Source organism: Cetorhinus maximus, chromosome 2, assembly GCF_964194155.1.
Source record: "Cetorhinus maximus chromosome 2, sCetMax3.hap1.1, whole genome shotgun sequence".
NCBI classification, from domain to species: domain Eukaryota; kingdom Metazoa; phylum Chordata; class Chondrichthyes; order Lamniformes; family Cetorhinidae; genus Cetorhinus; species Cetorhinus maximus.
Genome location: NC_135880.1, coordinates 177,057,439 through 177,077,210, shown reverse-complemented (window position 1 = coordinate 177,077,210; position 19,772 = coordinate 177,057,439). Strand labels below are relative to the sequence as shown.

Below are 19,772 nucleotides of genomic sequence, written 5' to 3'. Positions count from 1 at the left end.
TCATTGAGTGTTAGATTCCAATACAATACCACAATCGCAAATTGTAACATTGAAAGTCCAAGTCAATGGATTTTAATACAATACATACACATCAATATAATGATCTAGGAATGGTCAATGTTGATCCTTAGTAGTCCACAGAGAATTTGCCTCATTTTAAAGCCATCAAGCAGCAGGAGGTCCATTGAATGTTGAGATGTTCACTTCTTCACACTTTGCAATCACTTTGCTGGTGAATGTTCAAACCCCTGAGTCAAAGATGCATGGGGTGAACAGAACCAATTCAAGACAGGACCTCGAACCACAATTTAAACTGTGCTCTGTACATCAAGGAGATGTGAAACCTTGTTGTGTCGCCACAGGAGCAGCAGTGCAGTTGGTGTATAGATCGTCCGCTCTCTCGGCTGATTATATCGCTAGAACAGTTTGCAGGTTGGAGGCAGGGTAGGAGAGTGTTAGGTGCTGGAGGTGGTCACCGTAACTCTCATAAAATAGGGGTGAGGACAAGAGTAATAGTAAGAGCTAAGTTGAGATACCTGCCCATCTGGCCCGAGCGAGGACAGGACTGGCAGTGGGGGCATGGGGTCAATAAAAGTGGGGGCAGTGGGAGAGTGGGTTGGGTGAGCAGGGGAAGTAGGGGTGTCAGGAGATCAGGGGGTATGAGGATGCAGTTGAAACAGCAAGGGCAGTGGGGATGTCAGGACATCAGGGCTGTGGGGCCCACCAGAAAATCTGCTAAGGACAGAGCTTCTGTCATTTTAAACAGGGAAAAACCTCTTACATTGAAAGCAGCCAGAGAAACCAATTCAAGTGGCAATGAACTTACCTTCAGGGGACAACTAGATAAGAACCATAGAATTTTTCCAATTGCAATGACCCTTTACAGTATGACAGACATTCCCATAAGGACTAGCAGACATCATTCAGCTCCGGGATCATTTTAAAATGGACTCACTGGGAATTCTTGAATTCCTGCCAAATTCCATCATAGGCCAGGGTGGCCCAATTGCCATCATTATGACAGATGTTTGAAGTCCCACCACACACCTACCCCAAGTCACATTCCACCTTGCTATTCACTGATTCAGCAAAATGTTTTCTCAGTGGATGTTTTGCTCAGACGATTTAGCTTTTCTATTTAGGGGTTGGGGAGATTCACGTTTTGCAACAAGCCAGACCAAGCCAAGCAAACAGAGAGATGTCTGGTTTATATCACGACAACCTCACGATATAACTACATCCCAGAAATAATTAAAATGCCCCTAAAACCAATGGTGTATGTTCAAACTGAGCTCCCAGCTTTACGCACAGCGTCGTTCCTTCATTAATAAGCATCGTGTAAAGTTGTGTTCAGACTATAACTTAATTGAGTTATCAGTAATATTTTGGATATAATTCTTTATGAAATATCCATAGCACAAGCCAACGTAGCATGAATTACCTGGTGAATTGCTTGGGTTTTGATTGTATCTGGAAACTTTGATTTATCACAAAACCTCTCAAAAGCTCAATTTATTTGGCCAAGTTTAGCACTTATTTTCCCTGAACAGATGACATTGTACAACATGTAACTGTCTGAAGACTGTAGGCACTAAATAATATGCACGTTTTATTCCCTCAATAACTGATTTTTATCTCTGCTCCATGTGTACAGCAATCATTCTCTCCTGACTGATGCATGAAGAGAGAAAGGAAGATTTGCATTTAGATAGCGCTCCTCACAACCACCGGGTGTCTCAAAGCACTTTACAGCCAATGAAGCACTTTTTGACGTGTAGTCACCTATTGTAATGTAGGAACATGGCAGCTATTTTGCACACTTCAAACACATACAAACAGCAATGGCCAGATAATCTATTTTTGGGATCCTGGCTGAGGGATAATTATTGGCCAGGATGCCAGGGACTACTCTTTTTCAAAATAGTGCCATGGCATTTTATTTTACATCCACCCGAGCAGGCAGACGGAGCCTTACTTTAACATCTCATTTGAAAAACAGCACCTCTGACGAGGCAGAACTCCCTCAGTACTGCACTAGAGGCTCAGCCTTGATTTTTGTGCTCAAGTCCTGGAGTGGGACTTGAACCCACAACCTGGTGAAATGCGGAATATATGCAAGCATACAAAATTATGGGGGAGGAAAAGGACATCGAGACCAGCCCACATTTCCTGATGGTTGAAGCACCATAACTAAGCTTTTCCAGCTCCCAGTGCGTTTACAGTTTCTTCAGCGAAAATCAATGTGTGAATCGTGCCATGCCAACGTAACATGAGGCTACACTTTCTCCAAACCACTGTCCGGTGCAACGCTAAAGAATTGCGGGAAGAAACACGTTGAGGAACAATTAGTTAAGGAGTCATAACAGTGTTGCAACATGTCATTCGATCAGGTAGGGCTACCGCATAACATTAGTTGAGCTCCATTGGATCACATCGCTCGACCATCTGAGCACTCATGGGTGCAACACCATTAGAATTTCACTGTTGTTAATAGGGTATTAAAAAGATAGAAGCCAGCTATTTCCCAGCGTGTATAGAATCTTAAAATTTCTTTTTCTACCATCTTCAATGGGATCGCTGCAGTCCCTAGTGAAAGTCTTCATTGACTCGTCTTGCTACCGCTTCAGACCTGTGCAAATTTAAACTACAGTCGGTTCTTCAAGGAACATAATCATTGCTAAAGAATATTTATAGAATGAAATGATTAATTCCAGTACACGCTCGCTGTATTACAAAGGACACAGTTTTACATTCGGCGTGAAAATTCTCCCGTGGTTTCTCACTGGCAAAGACCGGGAGCCTAGAGCACACGGTCGCTCCTACCTGTGCATTCATGCTGCAGCCCCTTCCCGTAGTAGCCTTTCTCACAGATGCACTCATACTGGCCCGTGTTGGTGCCGCACTTGCAGCTCGCCATCTCATCACAACAGTCCTGGTTCAGTTCACAGAGGAATGAACAGCGGACTCGGTCTTCCTGGATGTAGTCGCCAGAGGGAAGATCTGTGAAGAAGGAATGCACCTCATTTCCACAACTTGAAAGAACCTGACCGACATCATTTGTTCCAATGACTTTCCTAAAAAGAACTCTCTGTAGCTCCTTTCACAATCTTAGTGTCCATGAACTTTGCTGACCCAGTGTGGTCTATCTGCTCTGGAGCTGAGTGCAAAGAGTGACGTTCTTTCACCTTGGCTCAGTGGCTGGCACTCCGACCCTCTGAGTCAAGGGATTGACGTAGATTCAAGTCCGACTTTGGAGACTTGAGCACAAAATCTAGGATAATGCTCCGCCTGCAGAACTGAGGGAGTGCTGCATGGCCGGAGGCGCTGTCAGATGAAGTGTTGAAGCACAGTCTGCCCTCTCAGGCGAATGTAAGAGGCCCCCAGCATTTTGCAGCAACAAAGTACCATTGAAGTGTAGTCACTGTGGCAATGTAAGAAACGCAGCAGCCAATTTATGCACAGCAAGATCCCACAAACAGCACTGTGATAATCACCAGATAATCTGTTTCAGTGATGTTGGTTGAGGGATAAATATTGGACAGGAGAAGTCCACTGTTCTTCTTTCAGTAGTGCCCTGGGGCCTTTTACATCCATATGAGAGGGCAGCCAGTGCCGCTACATCTCATCCAACAGCACCTCCGACAGTGCAGCACTCTCTCAGTTCTACATTAGAAGTGTTATCCTAGATTTTCTGCTCAAACCTCTGGAGAGGGAATTGAACACCCACCTCCCATGACTCAGAGGTAAGAGTGCTACCTATTGAGCCATGGCTGATAGGTGAAGGTGTTACATTTAGCGCTGTGCTCCAGATCAGATAGAAAATTTGGGTCAAAAAGTTCATGGACAATTAAGGCACTTAGTATTACATTTCTGCTTGAGTTATTTGTACAAAAGCATTAACCCAGTTAGAATACAGCTTGACATTTACAAAGTATACCTACCTGTGTTCTCAGCTACTGAACTAGACCAATAGGGAACGTCATTAATTATTGCTGAAAAAAAACACGTCATCAAAGCTTTTCACTTGCACTCATCAGGACAGATGCAAGAATACCAAATTTCAAAGGGAGAAATTTGATATGTGATATTCTTGCAAACTGTCCTGATGAGTACAAGATAAAAAGCTTCAACATCTCTATTTTCAGTAATACTCAAACCCTGTACATAATTAATTGTCACAGAAACCACAACGGGGATTTATTTTAAAAAGGCAGCATGGAGATTGTGAGTTGTATTTGTGGATAAATTATACCAAGACTCTTTTTTTTGGGTAGAAGTTACAGTGCACAAAACCACTTATCGACTTCCAAGTTTTGTGGTGCTTTAAGGGCCTCCCAAGGCCTCCCTGGACCTTGAACTCAATGTTTGAATGAGAAGACTTTTATCAATGAGTGCCCAGGGTGTGGTCATCCAGGCCAGAAAATATCTGGTGTAACCATTTAGGAATCAGGCAGAAGCAACCCTAGTTAAAGGAGCAGGTGTCAGCCGAGATGTTGTGCTCAGGTCTCTGGAGTTGGACTTGAACCTACAATGTTCTGGCCCAAATCTGAAAACTCTACCCACTGAGCTTGGTCGAAAATGTAGACTTTAAGCTGCGTCACAAAGGAAGAGAGAGGCAGAAAGGTATAGGGAAGGAATTCCAGAGCTTAGGACCTAGGCAGCTGAAGGCACAATGGAACAATTAAAATCGGGATTGGCAAGGGGCCAGAATAGGGGGAATGCAGAGATTTTGGATGGTAGACGGAGATAGAGGAAGTCCACTTGGGTGCAAGGGAAAGTCCACCTGTATGAAACAGAGGGACTTACTTACCTGTGTGTTGATGGGGAACTAATGCTGGTCATTGGTGAAAAAGCAGCAATGCAGCATTAAAAACAAAAAGAGCTGGTGTACTCACCTAACCGACTGTCAAGGTGCAAGTCTTATTTTCCTGATCCCATACGGCAGACACCCACGCGGTGCCAAAAATGTAATGGGGCTGCTCCTTTTATGCTAATGACCCCCTGACTATCTCAGGTTCAGGGGCCAAACCAGCAGGAAAGCCTAAATTTCTGTCCAGCGGCAGGAATTTTTGCCCCTCTGTTTTTAGAGATAGATGCGCCATCCTCTGGTACAATCAAGAATAGCAGCTGCTACTGTGACAGCATCACTCACTCACTCGTTTCAACAGACTACACAAGAACATAAGACTTAGGAGCAGGAGTAGGCTATTCGGCCCTTTGAGCCTGCTCTGCCATTCGAGATATTAAAACTGGGGGAGATGATGGCGTAGTAATCCAGAAGCCCAGGCTAAGAATTCAAATTTCACCATGGCAGCTGGTGGAATTTAAATTCTATAAATAAATCTGGAATAAAAAGCTAGTCTCAGTAATGGTGACTATCATGGAACTATCATTGATTGTCGTAAAAACCCATCTGGTTCACTGTGTCCTTCAGGGAAGGAAATCTGCTGTCCTTACCTAGTCCGGCCGACATGTGACTCCAGGCCCACAACAATGTGTTTGACTCTAAACTGATCTCTGAAATGGCTTAGCAAGCCACTCAGATCAAGGGCAATTAGAGATGGGTAACAAATGCTGATCTTACCAGTGGCACCCACATCTCACGCAAGAATAAAGAAGATAAAAAGTGCTCCCAAATTTAGGATTTTTTAGCCATATTTGAGAATTTATAAGGACTCAAAGCTGGTTAACAATGCAAAAATCTATCTAATCCTTTCCGTCCAATTATTTCAGCATGCTTTGTACAGGGCCCTGAATCTTCTGGTCAGCGTGTGGGGGCGGGGCCCCGCTCGTCGACACGTAAAATGATGCGCGGTGACATCGGGCATGCGTCCCGACATCACCGCGCGTCATTCCGATCTTCAGTTCAGCGGGCACGCACCGGAGTCGGCTGCGCTCCCGCTGAACTGTCAAAGGCCTGTTAAGGCCATTTAAAAATGAATTAAAACAACTAATAGGGCTGCCCGTCCAACCTTAAGGTTGACGGGCAGGTGAAGAGCCCAGGCGGCCTTTGCATTTATCATGAAACCTCATCCACGGGCGGGATGAGGTTTCATGAAGGCTTTGTTAAATTAAATAAGAAATTTTATTGAAACACATAAATATGTCCCAGCTCATGTGACACTGTCACATGAGGGGACATGTGTAAATAATTTTTTTCTCTATTTATTTCAGCACCGTGCCTCAGGGAGGTTGCTGCTCTCTTTGGCATGCATGCGTGAAAGGTCACAGGCCCCGACTCTACCTCCTCCCCCCACCCGCCTGCACAGGGAGCACTGAGTGCTTCCAGATGCGTGTCATGCTGGGCGGGCCTTAATTGGCCCGTCCACGTAAAATGGCGACACGCAGCCAATCGTGAGTGGTGATTGGCTGCACGTCAGCACAACAGGGCGAAAATTCTTCCCCAGGTTTCTATGTTACATGGCCTCCCATGGTCTACTCTCCGTAAACTTGAGGTCATCCAAAATTCTGCCTGTGTCCTTACTCACACCAAATACCCCTATCACCTCTGTGCTCGTTGACCTACATAGGCTCCCGGTTAAACAATATCTCGATTTCAGAATTGCCACCTTTGTTTTCAAATCCCCCCATGGCCTTCGCCCCTCCCAATCTCCTCCAGTCCCACAATCCTCCGAGATATCTGCACTTCTCCAGCTCTGGCCTCTTGAGCATCCCTGATTTTAATCACTTCACCACTTGCTGCCTGTGCCTTCAGCTGTCAAGGCCCCAAGCTCTGGAATTCACTCCCTACACCTCTCCACATCCCAACCTTGCATTCCTCATTTAAGATGCTTTCTTAAACTTATGTCTTTGACCAAGCTTTCGTTCACCTGCCCTAATTTCTCCTTAAATGGTTCAGTGTTAAATTCCTCTTTGCAATGTTCTGACTTGGAACATTTTATTTCATTTAAGGAGCTATATAAATGCAAGTTGTTGTTGTTGTATAGGAGTATTATTCAGCATAAGAAAGAAAGAAAGATGTCTGTCATGACTGCTGAACACCCCAAAGTGCTTTACAGCCAATGAAGTACTTTGAAGTGTAGTCACTGTTGCAAGTTAGAAAAGATAGCTGCCAATTTGCACACAGCAAGCTCCCTCAAGAGTAATATGATAATGAGTAGATAATGTGTGTTTAGTAATGTTGGTTGAGGGTTAAATATTGGCCAGGACACCAGGGAGAACTCCCCCTGCTCTTCTTCACAATAGTGGCCATGGCATCTTTTACCTCTACCCTGAGAGGGGTCTCAATTTTAATGTTCCATCCAAAAGATAGCACCTCCAATAGTGCAGCACTCTTTCAGTACTGCACTGGTGTGCCAGCCTGGATTATACGCTCAAGACTCAGGAGTGGGACTTTAACCCACAATCTTTCTTGAATCGGAGGTATGACTGCCACCTACTGAGCCATGGCTGACACCGTAGTTAATATAAATGGGACAAGTTACATTTGTATAGTGCCACTTCAGGTCAAGCTTAGCAAAATGTTTTATTTTACAATGAATTCCATGCATCTATAATGGACAAGATGGCAAACTGGTTGACTTATGGAGAAAGGATTGACTTATTTGACCTGTGTGGATAAGTAGCATTTTTCAAAATTATTCATTCACGGAATGTGGGTGACGGATTAGCCCTGGTTGGAGTAACTGGGAGATATGCAGTGGAGTGTTATACAATAGCAAAGTATCACTGAAACTGAAAGGAAGAATCTATAAGAGAGTTGTGAAATCAGTCTTGTTATATAGTGCAGAAACTTGGGCAACATCAAGAAGAGAGGAACAATGACTGGATACTCATGAGATGCAGATGCTGAAATGGATGTGTTGAGTAACGAGATAGGACGAGATCAGGAGCCAGCACATCAGGGGGTCAGTGAAGCTTGTGGGAGCACTGAAGAAAGCAGTCGAGAAGGGATTGAGGTGGTACGGTCATCTCTTGCATGGAGAGAGAGGACATGTAGCGAGGTGAGTGATGGAGATGTGACTGGAAGAAGGAGATAAAGAAGGTCTAAGACCAGATGGAAAGTAGTGGTGGTGAGGGACTTAAACACAGCGAGATTGGAAGAGAAATGGGTCACTGACAAGAGGAGATGGAGATAGTGATCAACCAGCATTTTGGTGACCCAAATAAAATGAGAGAAGCCAGAAGAAGTCGCTGGCAAGGCCACTATAATGACCCATCCCTAATTGGGAAGGCAGTGGTGAGTGTGGCATTTACTTAAACAGGAAACTCACCCTTAAATTCCAAAGAATTTAATGCAGTTTAATCAGCAGTCATACATGACAATTTATTTTACTGTCAACTCCTATTAATATAGGAACTGTCAAAATTAAGAAAGTAAAGCTAATTGTTTTGAAATGTGCAGTAGCTGACTGATCACAATACACACTGGGAAATGATCATTTCCAAAGCAATATATGATGCACCTCAGAGCTGACATATTTTTCTCATGACAGAGGCACTTTGTGTGCTGCTGTTTGGAAGTTCATGTGACATGGGGCTTCCCACATACAATTTCGACTGCCGCTCAACAGTCAAGAAGGCTGGGCAGGTCAGATCTGCCCTTCTGAATCAAACATAATGTTAAAAAGGAGCTGGATGGGTATTTGAGGATGAGGGATTTACAGGGTTATAGACAAAAACCGAGGATGTGGGACTGGCTCTTACCAAGGGCCAGCCGAGGCGTGACGGGCTGCATGGCCTCCTTCTGTGCTATTGGTTCCTATAAATCCATGTTCTTGATTGTATATCAATTGTGTTTAACTATGTGCAGGTGGAGGGCATTAACTGGGCTTTCACTTGAGCACATATAAATAGACACTTATTGAAACTGTGGTATGGTTGAGCTAGGAGATGTATGCTTAACTCTGTAAATAAATGAAAGACTGAGTAAAGATTGGCTCCAGTGCTAACCTTCACCAACCGGCTTTCCAGAATAGAACATATGTGAGCTGCTGCTCACTGGGCCATATGACAAGTAGTCCTCATATTTAATCTTGATATTTGATTTCATTGTTTTATCTAGCAGTGAACTAAAACCAATGGTTCTGAACTGGCAATATTTCCTTTGCTGCACTTTTTGAAATAAGTGCTATGTTTTAGGCTGTTTCCAGTCTGTTGATGTCTTCCAGGGTTCATTGACTCTATCCTTGACAAATCTCACAAATCTCCTACCTTATCCCCTTCAGTACTCTGGGATGATTTTATTTTGAGCCCTTTAAGTCTATCGAGGACTTCCACCTTATTTAGATCAAAGTCGTGAGCTCCACCATTTCAAATTGAGGAGCGCCATCGGCACTGCCTCTCCTCACAAGTAATAGTTTAATGTGTTCACTAGCTCATGCTCCACGTCTTTCAGTCACATTAGTAAGTTTTAGGGGTTTTATCTGGCTGGTTTCTTATTGCTAAAGCACTGAACGATTGGGTTATTACGCTCAGCTTCAGCTTCTGTCCAAGACTTTTGAACATTCTTTTCACCCGTGTTGGCATTTTCTCATATTGATCCCACTTGAGTCCCTTTCTTCCTACAGGACTTGCACATGCCAGTTCTTTAAAAGATATATCAACACCAGAGCCTCGTTTCCAATGTTTACTAGACTGATTCCTGGGATAAGGGGATTGTCCCAGTGAGGAGAGATTGAGTAGACTAGGTCTATATTCCTTGGAGTTTAGAATAATGAGAGGTGACCTCATTGAAACATATAAAATTCTTAAGGGGTAGATGTCGGCTGGGAAATCTAGCACATGGGGTCACAGTCTCAGAATAAGGGGTCGACCATTTAGAACTGAGGTGAAGAGAAATTTCTTCACTCAATGGATTGAGGATCTTTGGAATTCTCTATCCCAAAGAGCTGTGGATGCTCATTTGTTGAGCACATTCAAGACAGAGGTTGATAGGTTTTTGGATACTAAGGGATAGGGGAATAGTGTGGGAAGGTGTTGAGGTAGAAGATCAATCATGATCTTACTGAATGTCTTGAAAGTTTGAAGGGCCGAATGGCCTACTCCAGCTCCTATTTCTTATGGTCCCAGACTCCTGCCTGATGTTATCCAGTTTGAGCTAGCTGGATAGCGGGAAGGAGCAGTATTTGTTGACAGGAGGCTGTAACGTGGGACCCACAGGCTGTTTTACCGGTACGAGTTGAAGGATATGGGGGAAGCTTTGGAGGCAATCATTTTGGAGGGGAGGGGGATAGGATGAGGAGTGGTGGGATGTGGGGAATGCCTAAGGCTCGGGCCTGTGCTCCTTCTGGCCAGTAGAGAAACCTAAAATTCAATTTTGAACCTTATCTTAAGGTCTGGAGGCCCACGGTCACCTCACAGGCCTGGTCTTTCTCTTTTCCTTGTCGGGGCCCCTGACTAAAACTGTTCCAATCTGCACATTTAAGCAGGACCTCACTTGCTTCTTGCAGGTGTCCCACTCCCCTGCTCAACAGAGCTTGCTAACACTGGAACAGGACAGGAAGGTAGTAGGTATCAGAGGGCATGAGTGACTGGCCTAATTTTTTTTTTATCTTGGAAACTCTTTCGAGTTACCAACAGTCACAGATTGCAACTTCTTTCGAGTATAATCACAGTTCTTGGTTTTCCAGGAAACTCTTTCAAGTTATCAACAGTCACAGATTGCAACTCTTTCGAGTACAATCACAGTTCTTGGTTTCCAGGAGTGGGACATGAACCCACAACCTCTCTGATTCAAAGGCGAGGGTGCTACGAACTGAGCCACAGCTGACACCTCCTGGCCTAATTTTAACTGCATCTTGTTAATGGTTGGTTGATTATGTTGTTAAAGATACACAGGTGATGGGCATTGTTTGATTAAGGGCTGGGATCACTAGGATAAAGAGAGCCAGGGTATCTGCTGCTACTGTGGAGGCCTTCCACTACTGGTGGGCACTGCAGGGGCTGGAGTGCATCATTAGCCTCGGGAACATTGTTTTAGTTTAATTTGCTAGGCTTCCTTTTTGTTACAGTGCCCCTTTAAGGGGCCGATGATTTGTTCATCAGTTTATGTATTAATTATTCTATTTTATTGGTGCGCAAAAGAGCATATAAAGGGAGTCAGCTGGGACACTGGAGTGGTAGATAGGAGGCAGAGATCTTTAAGGTTGCATCCTGTGAGTAAACCTACTACCATGGAAAAGAATTGTGTCTTGTTTTGCGCCTCACCATCTGTCTTGGATCTGTTTAACAGTCATCCCCCTCCATTTAAGATCATGAAGGGATTCGATAGTGTAGATGTAGAGATGATGTTTCCACTTATTGTGGAGACCAAAACTTGGGGTCATCAATATAAGATAGTCACTCATAAATCCAATGGGGAATCCAGTAGAAACATTGTTACTCAGAGACTGATGAGAAAGTGGAACTCGCCACCACACGGAATAGTTGACGTGAATGGTATAGATGCATTTAAGGGGAGGTTGGGCACATTCAGGAAGGAGATAGAAACAGACGGTTAGGGTGAGATGAAGAGAGGTGGGATGAGGGTCACATAGATCATAAACACCAGTACAGACTGGTTGGGTTGAATGGCTTGTTTCTCTGCTGTGAACTCGATGTTATTCTGCGTGATGTTGTACTGCAGATTGCGCAGATTCCTACCTTCATGCAGTGCTCTTCGAGCCAAGGCTTCAAACTCCGCGAAGCTGTGCAAGATGTAGCAGTGCTCCTCCTTGGGATGTGATGCCATGTCCTGCAGCTCCCGAATGTTGCCCTGCCATATGCCGAGTGTGAAGATCTCCACCCCCAGGTCCCGCAGGGAGGCAGCGATTGGACGCGGGTCCCCGCCATTTGAGTAGCCGTCGGTGATGAGGAAGACCACTTTGGTGGAGTTGGCCCGCGAGTGTCGCAGGATTTGCTGGAGGAAGGAAGAGCAGGCGTGTTACTGGAGTCAATCAGGCCAGAGTTTCCTCAGAATTGCTCCCAATGCCGCTGGCAGCTTGGTTGGAAGTGTGTCGGAGGAGCACTTTCCAGGGATTTTCCCTCCACACTTCCAGCAAAGTCACTGCAACAGAATGGGAGCAGCTTTGAGCAAGTTCTCTGTGATGGATGGACGCTGGCTTCTCCATCCATAACCCACACTCTTCACCATTTCTAAAACATGAGCAACCACAATCAAAATATTCAATGTTTGACTCTGACTTTTTCTATTTGCAAAGTCTGTAGATATAACCATGACAATAAAATTACATCATTAGACCAGGTGGCATATTAAAGGAAAGTGAATAGGATTAACCTTAGTGGGAAAAATAAAGGGGAGTGAGGAGGACAGTGGGATTGGGATATAAAAAGGTATGGGATGTGAGCAGAATTAGGCTGGGTATTATTTTAAAGGGCTCGTGGGTTAAGCAGGAGAGTGGGATTAAGCTGGGTGGATCCTAAGAGAAATACCAGCACATACCCGATGGGCTGAATGGCCTGTTTCTGTGCTACAGCATTTTATGATTCCATGTTTTGACCTTGGAAATGATTATTTGCTACCAGATTAGGCAAGTTTTTGTTTCTGTGATTGTGAACACATTTGGTTTGATGAAGGTGCGAAGAGGGTTGGAAGGGATTCTTGGCTAAGACTTCTAAAAGTTTCGCCATTGCTAGTGGAACAGAGGAAGGGGAGGGGACCTGAAAAGGAGGAAAGAGCAAAAGGGCATTGGTGGGCATTTAAGGGTGAGAGAAAGTTGCAGAGATAAGGTAGAGTGAATGAGGGCAGATTTATAAAGGTGGGCTAGAATCTTTTAACTTTGCACTGAGGGAGAGGAGCATGGAGCGAGTGTGGGTGAGTGAGATGTCAGGGAGATATAATCATTTTCATAATGTTATTGGAATTTATTGTAAGGTAGAGTAATAGTGGAAGTCTGTGTCTATGGGTCTGTGTGTGTGTGGGTGTGTATATGTGTGTTTGTGTGTGGGTGTGTGTGTGACTTATTTGAATTAAAGACAGTTGGTCTGCGGGCTTTGATGTATCAGGAGGTAAGCCAGGTTTGAAATGTTACATAGCTAAACATGGTTGAAGTTTTAGAATGTGAGGGGTAAAGGGAACATTTGCATTTTTAAATAAACCAGGCTAGCTTGAATCCAAAAGAGGGGTGAAATGTTTCACCTAGCCAGGAGAGGTAAAGAAACAGTGTGTTTATCTTTCCCATAGATTACTGGTAAAATTGGTACTGAGGTAATTTTTTATTATTAGAGAGGTATAGTAGAAAGACATAGTGAAACAATGGGAATTTGCATTCAAAGGGGAAATCTGTATAAAGCAGATGAGGCTGTGTGTAGGAAAGAAGGCATTCTAAGATCTCACAAATGTGAAAAGCCTCCAGCATCTAAGCCTCAAACTGCTGTCTAAAGAAACTGAAGTTAAGAAAGCTCACTTTGAATTTGACTGTTCAGGATATAATGTTACTTTGCCTGAGTCTTTTAAAATATACGTGTTTTTACTGTTGCCTTAATGGAGGTGTAATTGGGGTTTAGGCTAATTAGGAGATTTAGAAGTTATCATAGTAATAATTTGTAAATCTATGCATGTGTTTAAAATAATTTCTTCCATTAATAACGGTTTAATTTAGTTTTGTAAGAAACCTACAAGATTCGGTGACCTTATTACTACTGAATTCAAGGCAGGCATCTTGAAATACATACAAATTGCAAAAGAGTTGTAGCATTTGCTTCAAGTTTCCCTCTGGGATTTGGGCAGTGTCATGAAGCTGTTAATGTACATAATATTTTGGAAAATATTTTTCTTTTAAAATAGAGGTTTGGTCTGCGGGTATGTCTTAATTGGATTAAAGTCAGCTAGTCTGTGTGCTTTGATGTACTAGTTTGAGATGTAAACGGAGAGGTCGAGTGTATTTGCATTTTTTGAATAGAGCATTCAAGAAGTGGGGTGAAAATTGACACCTATCTAACAGCTACCAAGCAATATGTTTATATTATTAATAAAATTGGTGTTATGAAAGGGGTTTCATTGTTAAAAGGTGAAGTTCAAAGAGGCTGGTGAGACGATGAGAATTTGAATTCAATCAGTGGTGGTAGGTATAACTTCAGTAGTTTTCGGGTGCGCAGAGCAGAGGTAATGTGAGATCAAAAGGCAGCTGCAAGCCTCCAACTGGCTCCACAGTGAAAAGAACATCATTTTGAATTCGTAAGGTGAAAATGCTTTGCCTGGTGCTTGGTTAAGTCTATGGGTTGCTGTTGCCTTAATGGATATTAGTTTGGGAATTTGTTAAAAGTTACGATGGTAGTAATTTGTAGCCATGTGTGTATGTATTTTAACCTGTGTAAATTAATAAAATGTTTCATTTAGTTTAATGTAAAACCTCGAGAACTGGTGGTCTGATTCCTGAGTTTAGAGTCGCATCTCAAGCATAACACTTGAAATTATAGGTTATGACAGTTGTTTGAAGTTTCCCTCTAGGATTTTTAAATAACTCCGCTTTACCAACTGCATCGGTCATAACAGGCAGCTTGGCATTTACCATCCGCCTGCTATAACAGAGGTGATGTGTGAGGCCTGGGAGTGGTCATTGTGTGAGTCAGGGTGAGGCTGGCGGGGCCGGCTCAGGTTGGAGGCAGGCAAGAAGGACACTGGAGAAATCGAGGCAACAAAGGTCGGAGTTCACTAGTGATGGAATTAGGGAGAGACAGACGACATTACAAAGGCAGAAGTAACAGTCTTGCTGAGGGTTTGGAAATGGGATTTGGAATTCAGATCCGAATCAAACACTGAGGTTGCCAGCGGCCAAGGTCACCCTGAGAAAGCCGCAGGAAAGGGAGAAGGGCTCAGGGGGCAACTGATTCAGATTTTGCAGTGGCGTAGTGGTATTTTCACTGGACTAGTGTTCTGGAGACCCAGGGTAATGCTCTGGGAACCTGGGTTTGAATCCCACCATGGCAGATGGTGAAATTTTATTTCAATAAAAAAATCTGGAATTATAAGTCTGATGATGACCATGAAACCATTGTTGTAAAAACCCATCTGGTTCACTAGTGTTTTTTTAGGGAAGGAAATCTGCTGTCCTTACCTGGTCTGGCCTACATGTGACTCCAGACCCACCAGCAATGTGGTTGACTCTTAAATGCCCCCTGAACTAGGGCAATTAGGGATGTGCAATAAATGCTGGCCTAGCCAGTGATGCCCACATCCCATGAACAAATTTTAAAAAAACAATGAATTAATCTTTCTCAGTCTTCAATTGGAGGAAATGTTGGCTTATTTGTGAATCAGTAAGGAACTGATAAACTGCTGGCATAGGGGCGGCGGGGTAGTGTAAATATCACTGGACTAGTAACCCAGAGGCCCAGGCTAATGTTTAATGGGTACATGGTTTCAAATCCCACATGACAGCTGGTGAAATTTAAGTTCAATTTATCTAGAATTATAAAACTAGCCTCAGTGACCATGAAACTATTATCGATTGTCGTAAAAATCCATCTGGTTCACTAACGCCCTTTAGGGAAGAAAATCTGCCATCCTTACCTGGTCTGGCCTACATGTGACTCCAGATTCACAGCAATGTGGCTTAATCTTAACTGCCCTCTGAAATGGCCTAGCAAGCCACTCAGCTCAAGGGCAATCAGGGATGGGCAACAAATGCTGGCCTTGACAGCGATGCCCACATCCCATCAAAGAATAAATTTTAAAATGATTGAGGAGTCGAGGGCACTGACAGAGCTCGCAGCTGTCAGCGCACACGTGGAAGCTGACATGTGGCTTAGGGTTGCAATTGTAATTGAAAATGTTGCCAGGGTGGGTGGGGCAAATAGAAATTATTGGAGAACTAACACCAGAGATGATCGTGTGGAATTTATTTTCAATTTTCATTTATTTTTGAAGTTCTCCCCTGCTGAACATCATTCCCATACTAGTCGGAAATTCCTCAATTCATTACATTGATCCCTTGAGCATAGAGACTATGCGTTGTATGAGTAGTAACTTTGGTGTTTATCAACCAGGTTTTATGTAGTTTGATTATTGACTTAAAGTAATTGGAGCTTAACTGTTCCTGTTGCTTGTAGGTCAGTATTATTAGTTTTCCTTACAAACTTACTTGCTATAAGTCAAACAATCCTTTGTCATTATATTTCAATTTTCCTTTGGAAGAAAAAGGGTCTCTGTAAGTATTTTTGTAACTCAATCATTTGTTTACAAGCCACCAGTACTGTCCATCACCAGTAAAACTCATGGCACTAGTTCTTCGCTTTCTCAATCAGTCATTGAGTCAGGCACCAGTGTTGTAAGGTTTCTGTCATTGTGATTGACAAGGTTGGCCCTTTGACTGTAAACAAGGCCACATTTTCCAAATACTGGACTCAGAACCAAGAGTCCCAAATGTTTTTATAACGAAATACGGCAGGAGTACAATGTTTGGTATGCTGCAAAGATTAATGTCTGACAAAAAATTGTAAAGGTTTAATGATGGAGCTTTAAATCATTCTAAATGGCCATCAGCCGATGCCTTAAAGCTGGGCAAATTAAGTTCCGCACAAGTATTATTGTTACATATTACACAAGATAGCGGAAAGATTTTGAGTTGATGTTGAGTTTAAGAAATGATATATTTACTTCACAGCACAGAAGGAGGCCATCTGCTTCATGGTGCCTATGTGAAAGAGCGCTCTAATTAGTCCCACTGCCCCCTGTTCTTACCCCCATAGCTTTGCTAATTTTCCCCCTTCAAGAATTTATCCAATTTTCCTTTTCGAAAGTTACTACTGAATCTGCTTCCACCACCCTTTCAGGCGGTGCAATCAGATCAAAACAACTCGCTGCATAAAAAAAAATGTTCCTGCATCCTAGTTCTTTTGCCAATGATCTTAACTCAGTGCGCCAATTGTATACTGACCCTTCTGCCGGTGGAAACATTTTCTAGTTGCCAGTTAGAGCTGGAGGAGTGGTCACTGCCTGATTGTTTTGAACATTGCGGAGTGGTCAAGGGGAACAAGGAGGGTCAATGCACTGTTATACATCATTGCATTGTCTGTAAATATCTGTAAAGAGATAGGAACTAATTAGCTAGGAACTAGTTGCTTTGCGCAAGTGTTCCAGGGGGCCACATTTCGCAGCTGCACCAGGCTGATGTGACATGTAACTGAACCAGTTTGAACTGGTCCTTCTTATGTACAAGGTAGCATAGCAAGTTAAAGATGAAGAGTTCTGATATTCCCAAGACTAAGGTTGATTATTACCAACATCAGGGGTCAAAAAAGCAGTAAGAACACACCAAAGTGTCCATCACAGAGGCTGTCATTCGTGACTTTGAAAGAAAAAAAAACTTGCATTTATGCAGTGCTTTTCCTGACCACCAGATATCTCCATGTGTTTTACAGTCAGTGAAGTACTGAATGTAATCAATGTTGTAATCTAGCCAGGCTAGCCAGGTTTTAAACTGGGAGCTTTAGGACCAATGGGCATAGCACTGGGAGACAACAACATATGGAGAAAGTTAGTGAGGAAGATGAGGTTAGAGACAGGTGGATTCTGCTGAAAATGAACCTTTTGAAGGATGATAACCTTTAAATTCAGGGGAAGAGAGAGCTTAAATCCAGAGAACCATGTGTAGTTTTGGCACTCATGAGACCATGAGGAGTTACATAACAAGGAAGGAAAATGAGAAAAATGCACCAAAACAGAACAAAAATGTATTGGCAAAAAGACTGACAATACACAATGGTACAAATTGGAAACAGAATTGTGAACTCTGCTGGAACAGGTCTTGGATGTGTTTCTGAGACTTCAGATTCCTCTTCCTTAGGAGTTTCGATGTTCTGGAAATCTCTGCCAGAATCCATTTCCTACAAGCATCCAGAACAGGGTGCAACCTCATCTGTTAAAAGTTTAACAATGCTCTCAGATAGTGAAAAGAAAGATAGAAAAACCTACATTTAAGCAGCACTTTTCACCAGCTCACAACATCCCAGAGCACTTTATAGCCAATGATGACCTTTTGAAGTGTAAGCCAAGGACAGAGATGTCAGCCTGAGAGCAAGGTGAAGAATTAAAATGACAGGCCACCGGCAGCTCAGGATCATGCTTATGGACTAAACGGAGGTGTTCTGCAAAGCGGACACCTAATCTGCGTTTGGTCTCCACAATGTAGAGACCATTTCAGCCGCCTCCAACATTGATGCTACCAACAAGCACATCTTCCCCTCCTCTACCATTTCAGCATTCCGAAGGGACCGTTCCCTCCGTGATGGCCTGGTCCGCTCCTCAGTCACCCCAGACACCCCATCCACTTCCCAGGACACCTTTCCGTGCAAGCACAGGAGATGTAACAATTAACCTTTCGCCACCTCTCTCCTCACAGTCCAAGGCCCCAAACACTCCTTCCAGGTGAAGCAGCAATTAACGTGTATTTCTTTCAATTTAGTATACTGTATTCACTGCCCACAATGTGGTCCCCTTTACATATATATTATACATAAATATATGTATCATATATATATAATATATATCCAGTGCAATACTGAGGAAAAATTGCACGGACAGAAGAACTGTCTTTTGGATGAAATGTTGAACTGGCTGGATGTAAAAGATCCTATGACACCATTCCAAAGAAGAACTGGAGAGTTATCTCTGGTGTCCTGACCAATATTTATCCCTCAATCAAATCACAAAATACAGATTATTTGGTCGTTATCACATTGCATTTTGTGGGAGCTTGCTGTGTGCAAATTGGCTGCCACATTTCCTACATTATTACAGTAACTACACTTCAAAAAGTACGTCATTGGCTGCTAAAGGCTTTGAGACATCCAGTGGTTGTGAAAAGCACTATATAAATGCAAGTCTTTGTTTTTTTAAATAATTCCCATGGGAAATTATAATGGGGAATAGGGAAATAACAAAGACATTAAACAAATACTATGCATCTGTCTTCATGTGAGCTGACATAAAACACATTCTGGAAATAGTGGGAAACCAAGAGTCTAATGAAAATGAGGAACTTAAAGAAATTAGTTTTAATAAAGAAATAGTACTGGAGGAATAAATGGGGCTAATAGTGGACACATTCCCTAGACCCTGATCACTGCACCTGAGTGGTTTAAAGGAGATGGCTGCAGAGATCATGGATGTATTAGTTTTAATCTTCCAGAGTTCCCTAGGTTCTAGACCGGTCCCTGTGGATTGGAAGGTAGCAAAAGTGCCACCATGGTTCAAGAAAGGAGGGAGAGAGAAAACTAGGAAATGAAGGTCAGTTAGCCTGACGGGAAAGTGCTAGGATCTATTATTAGGAATGTGGTATCAGAACAGTTAGCACAGCATAATATGGTTAGACGGAGTCAATACGTATTTATGAAAGGAAAATCATGTTTGACAAATCTGTTAGAGTTTTTTGAAGTTGGAGCTAGCTGGATAGATAAAGGGGGATCCAGTGGATGCAGTGAATTTGGAAAAAGTGGTGAGGAGAATGCAAAGAGGCTACAAAGGGATATAGATAGGTTGACTGAGTAAGCAGGAACATGGCAGATAGAATCCCATGTGGGGAAATGTGAAGTTATGCACTTTGATGGAAAAAACAGAAGAGCAGAATATTTCTTTAAATGGTAAGAGGTCGGAATATATTGACATACAAAAGGTCCTTGTACACAAATCACAGAAAATTAACATGCAAATACAGAAAATGATTATGAAGACAAAAAGTGTGTTAGCCTTATTGTGAAGGGAATTGGAGTATAAGAGTAAAGAAGTCTTATTACAATCATCACTATGATGGGAAATTGTGGCTGAATGAGATCTACCTATAACTTCACTAGCTAACCAAAAATGTATTGAC

At 42.9% G+C, this 19,772-nt stretch overlaps 1 protein-coding gene across 1 annotated transcript in view; it reads right to left on the bottom strand.

Moving 5' to 3' along the window:
* The window catches only part of svep1 (sushi, von Willebrand factor type A, EGF and pentraxin domain containing 1), a 229,044-nt gene that overhangs the window by 199,891 nt on the left and 9,381 nt on the right, over window positions 1–19,772 (bottom strand). Inside the window, exons 2-3 of the mRNA XM_078529199.1 lie at window positions 11,605–11,860; window positions 2,824–3,000 (exon numbers count right to left, since the gene is read on the bottom strand). Coding sequence (XP_078385325.1) covers window positions 2,824–3,000; window positions 11,605–11,860 — 433 coding nt within the window. The remainder of the gene's footprint in view (window positions 1–2,823; window positions 3,001–11,604; window positions 11,861–19,772) is intronic.